Genomic DNA, 10,918 nt, shown 5'->3' with positions numbered 1-10,918 from the left:
TGGTCCTCTTAGTAAAAGTTCCCTAAGACAGAAAAATCCCATGAGAAGTCACAGATGAAGCACTGCATAGTATTTGGACATATATTGTCCTGCCTTTTGCCTGTATGCTCCACTATACTGGCCCTCATGGGCTGAAAGAGACATTATGGATCTTTATAAGTTTTATAAAAATCCTTTTGTCCCTCTTGCTCCTGATTGATTCTTCCAAATAAAAAGCTTGGGTGACAGTAAAGGATTTTTGGAAAGATGTAGTTATAGTTCCTGGAATGGGACACATGAATTTTGTGGCAATGGAAAGACAGGGGGTAAAAAAAGCATCTGGGGAGGGTGCAACTTAAGCACTGAGAAGTAGAGGGAAATGAAGGGATATTAATATTTTTTTTGTCTTTTAGAACAACTCTAGGACTCTTCCTCACAAAGGAAAATGCCTTAGTGCATCTCTCCCAAACTAGTGCAAGTTCCTTTAATTTAACTGATTCCTGGGTTGCTGTCTATTAGACAGCTTTGATTGCAGTTTGACCGCCGTTCTCTTAATCTTACTTCTCGGTATTGGAAATAGCAGCAAATGGCCCCAGTTTCTTCACTTCCTATGGTATCTTTAAATTTCCATTTTAGTTCCTTTTCACTTTTGAGTCACTGGTTACAACTCTTTTCTGTGTTATATTATGGTTTACTTTAGGCTCAGATAGTAAAGACCCTGCCTGCAATACGGCAGACCCAGGTTCAATCCCTGGATTGTAAAGATCTCCTGGAGGAGGGAATAGCAACCCACTCCAGTATTCTTGCCTGGAGAATCCCATGGACAGAGGAGCCTGGCAGGCTACAGTCCATGGGGTTGCAAGGAGTTGGACATGACTGAACAACTAACACTTAGGTTTGAGAGTATCTGTCTTTAACTTACTTCATGTATTAGTTTCTTATAGCTTCTGTTCCAAATTATTACTTGGCGTATTAAAACAATCTCTCATGAAATGTGAAATATTTCACTGGGCTAAAGTCATAGTGTTGGTGGGATTACACTACCTCCAGAAGCTCTAGAAGGGAATTTGCCTCTTTCCTCTTCCAGTTCCTGGTAGCTGTTGACAATCCTTGACTTATGAACACATTGCTCCAATCTTTGCCTCGCTGGTAACATTGCATTCTTTTTTTCTATGTCAAATCTCCCTCTTCCTTTTATTTCTCCCTTGGCCGTGCCTGGCAGCATGTGGGAATCTTAGTTCCCTGAACAGGGATGGAACCCATTGTGTCCCTTGCAGTGGAAGCACAGAGTCTTAACCACAGGACCATCAGGGAAGTCCCCCTCTGCCTCTTTCTCACTTGCTGACACCCAGATTATCCCAGATAATCTCCTCATGTACCTGTACAGTGATCTTGTACGAATGTGAAAGTTGGGTCATAAAGAAGGCTGAGTGCCAAAGAACTGATGCTTTCGAACTGTGGTGCTGGAGAATACTCTTGTTCCTTGGACACTAAGGAGATCAAACCAGTCAATCCTAAAGGAAATTACCCTGATTATCATTGAAAGGACTGATGCTGAAGTTCCAATTCTTTGGCCACCTGATGGGAAGCACCAACTCATTGGAAAAGACTCTTAATGCTGGGAAAGGTTGAGGGCAAGAGGAGCAGGGAGTGACAGAGGAAGAGATGGTTGGATGGCATCATAGACTCAATGGACATGAGTTTGAGCAAACTCTGGGAGATAGACACCACCCTCCCCCTACCTGGCAACTTTTGATTACATACTTGAATGATTTTTACCTTATTGGGTACTGGATGTTTTAACATGCCTGTAAATATTCTTGAGCTCTTAGTCAAATTATTGAAAATATTTCACTCAGGTATTACTTTGAAGATTCATTTTTGCCAGGTCTAGGGAAGTGTTTAGTGTAAGACTAGTTTTGATCATCTCCTGAGGCAAAATTCTTATGAGTACTTAATGAGTACCCATAAATTACACGCTTCTCAGGCTGCGCTGGGAGAAGGCAATGGCAACCCACTCCAGTACACTTGCCTGGAAAATCCCATGGGCGGAGGAGCCTGGTAGGCTGCAGTCCATGGGGTTGCCAAGAGTCCGACACGATTGAGCGACTTCACTTTCACTTTTCACTTTCATGCATTGGAGAAGGAAATGGCAAACCACTCCAGTGGTCTTGCCTGGAGAATCCCAGGGATGGCGGAGCCTGGTAGTCTGCCATCTCTGGGGTCACACAGAGTCAGACACGACTGAAGCGACTTAGCAGCAGCAGCAGCAGGCTGCGCTAGTGGTAAAGAACCCAACTGCCAATGCAGGAGATAGAAGAGATGTGGGTTCAATTCCTGAGGAAAATCCCCTGGAGGAGGGCATGGCAACCCACTTCAGTAGTCTTGCCTGGAGAATCCCCATGGACAGAGGAACCTGGCCGGCTACAGTCCGTGGGGGTCACAAAGAGTCGGACATGACTGAAGTGACTTAGCAGGCAAATCAGTTATTTCGCAACAAAACATTTAGTCTAAAACAAATAGATAAAAGCACGGCAACTGACTCCGCAACACCTCCCAGTGAAAACTTTAGCTGGTGCCAGAGGAGGGCCTGGGACTCAGGTTTTGCCAGTGAAGCCCAAGCTCTCAAAGCACCACAGAGGATGGTGTTTTAGCTCTCCAGGCCGAAAGCCTAGAAGCACCTGCGCACGTGAATCACCTGCCCATGTGAATCACCTGGAAGGAATCACCGAGGAGAGAGGGCGGGGCGGCCGAGTAGGGGACGCGGACGCCCTCGCCCATCCCCCTCCCGCAGGTGATTCTCGGCTCCCGACGCTGGCGCTGTTACTGGGGCGACAGCGCCGTGACGTGGCGTCAACGGCCGTTGGGCGACGGCTGGCGTTCAGCGCTGGTAGCTGCCGTCGCGGGTCGTCGGAACCCGCCCTTTCCTTTCAGCACAAATGTCCATTTGTAAAACAGCAGGGCTGGAGTCTGCAGGATTTGCAGGCTTCAGTCCTGCAGCAAGTGCGGGAGGCTCAGAATTTCCAACGTGTTCACCTTAGAGCCAGCCACGGCAGCGCCAGCCCACCCAGTAGCCTGAGTGCCCGCAGCGTCAGCAGGTACACCTAGGGGGTGAGCTACCTCCCTCGTCCTCACCAAGCGTTTCCACTGGTTTCTCTGGCAGAAGCAGCCTTGTTTTTCTCTCCGCTTTCTTATCTTGATGCAGACTTTAAGGCCAGTCGTCCGTGTACCCACATTTTCTGTAATGTCCCCTCGCTCCCCCTTTTCTATAATGTTTCTTTAAAATGCTTGAAATGATATCAAGCGAATCCTTGAAGGAACACTGTACATTTGTCTTCGTGGTGAAAAGTGACTGGTTGTTGTTCAGTTGCTCAGTGAGTCTGACTCTGTGTGACCCCGTGGGCTGTAGCCCGCCAGGCTCCTGTTGTCCATGGGATTCTCCAGGCAAGAATACGGGAGTGGGTTTTTTTGTCCTCCTCCAGGGGATCTTCCAGACCAGGGATCAGACCCGCATCTCCTTCATAGGCAGTCGGTTTCTTTACCACTGAACCAGCGAGCCGGTAACCTTGGGTCAATTTCTGGTGAGACAGAATCAACCTCCTGGCACTGTTAGGAGGGTTAAATGGAACGGAGGTGTAAAATTCTAAGTATTTTTTTGTAAGTATTCACCACACGTAACTTTTTAAAAATTGTGGTGTGCTTGATGGAGTGGTTTGTTAGGTTAATTACTAGCACCTGGTGAATTTTCCATCCTTTTCTGTTGATTTCTTAAAGTAGCCCATTATCTCTGCATTCCCATCTTCTATCTTAGATAAACTTGCTCTGTTCCCTCCTCTAAAGTGCGTTGGCCCATTTGTGCCTTAAAACCCTTTTCTTTTTGTTTACGCAAGGACTTCTTCACAGCAATTCCCTCTCTCTCAATCATACTTTTTTCTTTCTATTGAATCATTTCAATCAGCAAATTAGTTTCCTAGGACTGTGGTACCAAAGTGCCACAAATAAGGTGACTTAAAACAATTTATTTTTAAAATTTATTTGGTTGTGTGGGGTGTTAGTTGTGGCAGGTGGGATCTTTAGTTGCTGCAGGGAGTATTTTTCATTTCATCATGCAAACTCTAGTTCTCTGACCAGGGATTGGGGAGCACAGAGTCTTAACTACTTGGGCCACCTGGGAAGTCCCTGAAACAGTTTATTGTGAGAGAAATTTATTATTTCATCATTCTGGAGCCTGAGTCTGAAATTAAGATATTGGCAGGGCTGTGGCCCGCCTGAAAGTTCTAGGGAAGAATCCTCTCTTGCTTCTTTTCAGCTTCTGGTAGATGCTGGCAATCCTTAATATTCCGTGGCTTATGGCTGCACCCCTCCAATCTCTGCCCTTGTCATTTCATAGCTTTCTTCCTTTTGTGTCTATGCACAAGTGTCTTTACCTTCCTTTCTTATAGTAACACCAGTCAATGGGTTTAGGGCCCACCCTAATCCAATATGATTTAATTTTAACTTGATCATATCTACAAAGACTTTTCAAATATGATCATATTCCCAGGTATCAAGGGTTAGGACTTGAACATGTGTTTTTAGAGGACATACTTCAGATTACAACAGTGGGACTAATCTAGGTGTGGAGTGCTTGAGACAACAGGGAACCAGTGCTATTTCATCTTAATTATGCCAGTCTATCAGACAATTCCCAGGGTCAAGCACATGCTTTTAAACTGTTGGGGAGGAGGCATTGTCCTGAATGTTAATCAGCTTTGGACAAAGAGAAGTAGGAGGATGAAAGCTTAAGGCCTGCCGGTCTTACTTCCTTATTTAGTCCGTCATGACTTTGGTGCTGCCCTCATATTGCTCTGCTGAAAGGCTATTACTTTCTGTGGAAATAATAATATGCATAAAAGGCATGTGTTAGCTCAAGAATGGGGGAAAGGTAAAAATAAAATTTTAAAGTTTTCTAAATACATTCTTTCACTGTTGCCACTGTCTTCTTCTGCCTTTCAGCACCTGTCCTAAATGCCCACTCATAAATCACACGTCTGGGGGGTTTTCACGGGTTTTAGTTGTTGCTGTTAGGAATGTTTCCCTCTCCATTTTGTAATTTCTCCAGAGTTGATTTTAGGATTCACCATCTTCATGTCAGTTGATAATCCTGCTATCCTTTTTATTTCTTTAAAATTTTTTTTGTTTTGTATTGAAGTATAATTGATTTATAATATGTTAATTTCAGAAAGTTAGCACTTAGTTGGCAAATTGAGTTAGTGTGTACATATATATCTATATTTTTTCAAGTTCTTTTCCCATTTAGGTTATTACAGAGTATTGAGTAGAGGTCCCCATGCTATACAGTAGGTCCTTGTTATTTATTTTAAATATAGTAGTGTATACATGCCAATCCTAAGCTCCAGATTTATCTGTTCCCCCAACCTTTACCTTTTAGTAACCAGAAGTTTGTTTTCTAATTCTGTGATTTTGTTTCTGTCTTGTAAATAAGTTCATTTGTATCTTTTTTTTTTTTTTAAAGATTCTGCAGATAAGTGATATCATGTGGTTTTTGTCTCTGTCTGACTTACTTCAGTTAGTATGATAATCACCATGTCCATTCATGTTGCAAGTGGCATTATTTCATTATTTTTAATCTTCCATTATCTTTAATCTGAAATCTTAATGTTTTATTCACAGGGAGGAATACAGATTTTTCATCTATAATTCAGAAGCTAAGTAAATAACAAAATGAAGCCAGTAAAGCATCTGTTGACCTCTAGTAGTAAATTGGTAAACGTTCCAGAATTAACATTTAAAAAAGGACTATTTAATTCACCATTGTCACCTAAACCAAAGGAAAAACATAGTGCAAAAGTAGTACGTGATAAACTTGAACCGATGGTCTTAAAATCTCCACCAACAGGAGAATCCATTGTAAGGTATGCTTTGCCCATTCCATCAAGTAAGACAAAGGAGTTAATAGCAGAAGATGAATTGATCAGGAAAATTACCAAACATCTGAAGATGGTAAGATACTTGTCGATGCTTGATCCCCATAACCATTTCAAGGTTTATTGATTTCCTGAGAAGACACACTGGACTCAGCATATGGTCATATTGATAGCTAAGATATAGTGAAAGAAAAGCAAAATCAGCAAAAGGAAAAGGCACATGGGATGAAGTCTGGAGGAAACCAGGTCCAAGCTTCCTAGATTTCTTTACCTTTGGAGTCACACAGGACATGCTCAATTCCCCCAACAGCAAATTGTGGCAACACATGTGAAATGTATACCAGAAGAATTTATTAGAGACTCAATGCCCAGTGTTTCATTGGAGGTTGGTCATCTTGGTACTCTCTGCCTTTTTGTTGTTCACTAGCTCAGTTGTATCAGATTCTTTGTGAATCCATGGACTGCAGCACACCAGGCTTCTTTGTCCTTCACTGTCTCCCAAAGTTTGCTCAAACTCATGTCCATTGAATCAGTATGCCATCCAACCATCTCATCCTCTGTTGCCCCCTTCTCCTCCTTCCCTCAATCTTTCCCAACATGAAGAATCTTTTCCAATGAGTTGGCGCTTCCCATCAGGTGGCCTAAGTATTGGTGCTTCAGCATCAGTCCTTTCAATGATTATTCAGGGTTGATTTCCTTTAGGATTGACTGGTTTGAACTCCTTGTTGTTCAAGGGACTCTCAAGAATCTTCTCCAGCACCATAATTTGAAGGCATCAATTCTTCAGTGCTCAGCCTTCTTTATGGTCTAACTCTTACATCTGCACCTGACTACTGGAAAAGGCATAGTTTTGACTATACAAACCTTTGTGGGCAAAGTGATGTCTCTGCTTTTTAATACACTGTCTAGGTTTGTCATAGACAAAGAACAAGCATCTTTTGATTTCGTGACTGCATGTACCAAAATTCCATACTCCCCGAAGGAAAGCAGGTGTTCAGCATAAATCATACAGTTTGTACAGTGAATTTAGGGACAGTGAGCCATTATCATCAGTCAGCAAACAGTGGGGATCCTCCTGAAATACAGGTTCTGAGACATAAGCAGATCTTTCTAAGAATAGGCCTTTCTAAGTTTCATGCTTGCTCTGTTAGCTCTTCTCTGCACTTTAGAAACTCTAGTTCTCAGTGATGGAGGGGGGGAAATCTCCTTTTCTCTGAGTTTCTTTTTTGCACATTGATCCAGAATTGAGTTGTACATGCACCCAATACCAAGTGAGAACAGTGAGGGATAGCACAAATATACAAAAAGTATAGTTTATCAAACTTCCAAAGTACAAGTTTGCTCAAAGTTCAAAGGGTTAGCTCAGAGAATTTCCTTTAAAAACATATTGCTTTGTGGTCTCCATCTCTCTATTTTTCCTCATCTCTTCAAGGAAGAAAAGAAAGTCAAGTCAGATTTTGAGGTGGTAAGTAGAGTTGAGGCTTCAGCTGTTCATAGACTCTTCCTTCAATGCGGAAATGGAAGAGTCATAGGGCCTGCCTTCATTGAGAGGCATCAAGGACTATTGCTTATACTGCTTCTTCAGGATGATGTGAGGTGGGGCATGAGATGGAAAATTTAAGTGTATGGCACTGGCAGAAATAAGTCTTACTGCTAAAATGATTCTGACATGGTTGATTAAGTACATTTTTATGTTTAATATATTAATAAATACAATTTTTACACTGTAAGTACATAATTCACTTTGATTTTTCTCATAGGTGGTTTCCAGTTTGGAAGAAACCTATGGATATGGCACTCAAAATGGAGAAAAAGCAGTTGTGAAGCCTGAACATGAAGAATTAAACTTTTCTGTAAGTGTATGTAATGCTAATGTAGAGACATTAATGCTGTAAAGGGCTAAGATTTTCTTTTAGAATCTATATATGTTTTCTGAATTCACCATCCATGAAAATGATCATCTTAGGAAACCTGAAAGTACTGTACTGATTTTTTCCATCCTCTGCCAAATACTTATCTTAAAGTTTAAGTAAGGCATATCTGTATCTTGAGCTTGCTTTTGATGCTAATGAATCTCCTGCTTAATATTTAAGCTTTGGTTGGAGTTGATTTGCAAATGTGTAGTCTTTATTGGGTTAAGAAATTATTTTTCTATTTTTTGGTTTGCTAAATAAAAGAATCCCAAACATTGAAGTGATTATTGAATTTTAACAAATATCTTCATTGTATATATTGAAATGATGTAACTATTAAAGTGATTATATTTTATAATTAATTTTGTTAGTTAGGGATTTGGGTTTGGCTTCATGTAATAAAATAACTATGTTGGATATTTCAAACCCAACGATTGTGTTGGGTCTTTCAAACACAGTATGTTTCTTGGTTTATTTGATTTCTTTTTCTTGTTTGATTTATTTTTTCAGCATTCTGTAATTTTCATCATACAGATCTGGTATATTTTTCTTTAGATTTATACATTAATATCATGCTACTTGGAATGACTTTTAATGGCATTGTGTTTTTTATTTTTTTCCCTTGTTATTAGTATATAAAAATATGAGTGATTTTCATGTGTTGATCTTATATCTTACCAACTTGCTCAATGTACTGTTTTTCATTCTAGGATCTTTCTATAGATACTTCGGGATTTTGTACCTAAGCAATTATGTCATCTTAAAATAAGGACAGTTTTACTTCTTACTGTCCAATCTGAATGTTTTTATTTCCTCCTTTTTCTGTCTCTTTTTGGCCGTGCTATATAGCATGCAGGCTCTTAGTTCCCCCACCAGGAATCGAACCCACATCCATTCATTGGACGGCAGATTCTTAACCACCAGGGAAGTCCCGATTCCCACTTTCTAAAGAGTTTTTTTTTTTTTTTTAATCATAACTAGATGTTGAATTTTATCAGAAATGTTTTCTGCATCTGTTGAGATTATCATATGGTTTTTATTCTTAAGGTGTATCACATTGATTGCAGATATTGAAAAACCCTTGCATCCCTCAGATAAATCCCACTTGATCTTATTTTATGATCCTTGTAACGTACTGTTGGAGTAGGGTTTGCTAGTATTTTGAGGATTTTTTCATCTATGTTTATCAGTGATAGTGTCCTATAATTTTCTTTTTCATGGTGTGTCTGATTTTTGTATCAGAGTGACAATGGCCTTGGAAATGAACAGAGATCATTCTGTCGTTTTTGAGATTGCATCCAAGTACTGCATTTCAGACTCTCTTGTTGACCATGATGGCTATTCCATTTCTTCTAAGGGATTCCAGCCCACAGTAGTAGATATAAGGGTCATCTGAGTTAAATTCACCCATTCTAGTCCATTTTAGTTTGCTCATTCCTAGAATGTCGACGTTCACTCTTGCCATCTCCTGTTTGACCACTTCCAATTTGCCTTGATTCATGGACCTAACATTCCAGGTTCCTATGCAATATTGCTCTTTACAGCATCAGACCTTGCTTCTATCACCAGTCACATCCACAACTGGGTATTGTTTTTGCTTTGGCTCCATCCCTTCATTCTTTTTGGAGTTATTTCTCCACTGATCTCCAGTAGCATATTGGGCACCTACTGACCTGGGGAGTTCCTCTTTCAGTATCCTATCATTTTGCCTTTTCATACTGTTCATGGGGTTCTCAAGGCAAGAATACTGAAGTGGTTTGCCATTCCCTTCTCCAGTGGACCACATCCTGTCAGATCTCTCCACCATGACTCTCCCATCTTGGGTGGCCCCACACAGTATGGCTTAGTTTCATTGAGTTAGACAAGGCTGTGGTCCATGTGATTAGATTGACTAGTGTGTCTGCCCTCTGATGCCCTCTCGCAACACCTACCATCTTAGTTGGGTTTCTTTTACCTTGAACGTGGGGTATCTCTTCACGGCTGCTCCATCAAAGCGCAGCTGCTGCCTCTTACCTTGGACGAGGGGTATCTCCTGACGGCCGCTCCTCCGGACCTTGAACGTGGAGTAGCTCCTCTCAGGCCTCCTGCTCCCGCGCAGCCACCACTCCTTGGACGTTCAGCAATACGTGAACTGTGAACTTCCAGATGTTCAAGCTGGTTTTAGGAAAGGCAGAGGAACCAGAGATCAAATTGCCAACATCTGCTGGATCATGGAAAAAGCAAGAGAGTTCCAGAAAAACATCTATTTCTGCTTTATTGACTATGCCAAAGCCTTTGACTGTGTGGATCACAATAAACTGTAGAAAATTCTGAAAGACATGGGAATACCAGACCACTTGACCTGCCTCTTGAGAAACCTATATGCAGGTCAGGAAGCAACAGTTAGAACTGGACATGGAACAACAGACTGGATCCAAATAGGAAAAGGAGTACGTCAAGACTGTATATTGTCATCCTGCTTATTTAACTTCTATGCAGAGTACATCGTGAGAAATACTGGGCTGGAAGAAGCACAAGCTGGAATCAAGATTGCCAGGAGAAATATCAATAACCTCAGATATGCAAATGACACCACCCTTATGGCAGAAAGTGAAGAGGAACTCAAAAGCCTCTTGATGAAAGTGAAAGTGGAGAGTGAAAAAGTTGGCTTAAAGCTCAACATTCAGAAAACAAAGATCATGGCATCTGGTCCCATCACTTCCTGGGAAATAGATGGGGAAACAGTGGAAACAGTGTCAGACTTTATTTTTTTGGGCTCCCAAATCACTGCAAATGGTGATTGCAGCCATGAAATTAAAAGACATTTACTCCTTGGAAGGAAAGTTATGACCAACCTAGATAGCACATTGAAAAGCAGAGACATTACTTTGCCAACAAAGGTCCGTCTAGTCAAGGCTATGGTTTTTCCAGTGGTCATGTATGGATGTGTGAGTTGGACTGTGAAGAAAGCTGAGTGCTGAAGAATTGATGCTTTTGAACTATGGTGTTGGAGAAGACTCTTGAGAGTCCCTTGGACTGCAAGGAGATCCAACCAGTCCATTCTGAAGGAGATCAGCCCTGGGATTTCTTTGGAAGGAATGATGCTAAAGCTGAAACTCC

General features: G+C 41.3%; 1 protein-coding gene across 18 annotated transcripts in view; it reads left to right on the top strand.

The window, feature by feature from the left end:
• The first annotated feature begins 2,828 nt into the window (after positions 1-2,828).
• CCDC7 (coiled-coil domain containing 7) overlaps positions 2,829-10,918 on the top strand; it is a 268,190-nt gene continuing 260,100 nt past the window's right edge. For 9 of the 18 annotated variants that reach the window (XM_061435932.1, XM_061435930.1, XM_061435937.1 and 6 more), the window contains exons 1-3: positions 2,835-3,077; positions 5,653-5,982; positions 7,667-7,759. In XM_061435932.1, the coding sequence (XP_061291916.1) occupies positions 5,704-5,982; positions 7,667-7,759 (372 nt within the window). In that variant the 5' untranslated portion in view covers positions 2,835-3,077; positions 5,653-5,703. Of the gene's footprint in view, positions 3,091-5,652; positions 5,983-7,666; positions 7,760-10,918 lie in introns of all 18 variants that reach the window. The other 9 variants (XM_061435947.1, XM_061435943.1, XM_061435944.1 and 6 more) reach the window with 5 other exon arrangements.

The sequence above is a fragment of the Bos javanicus genome, chromosome 13 (assembly GCF_032452875.1).
Source record: "Bos javanicus breed banteng chromosome 13, ARS-OSU_banteng_1.0, whole genome shotgun sequence".
NCBI lineage: Eukaryota > Metazoa > Chordata > Mammalia > Artiodactyla > Bovidae > Bos > Bos javanicus.
Note: the sequence above shows the minus strand (reverse complement) of the source record. Positions and strands in the feature narration are given on the sequence as shown.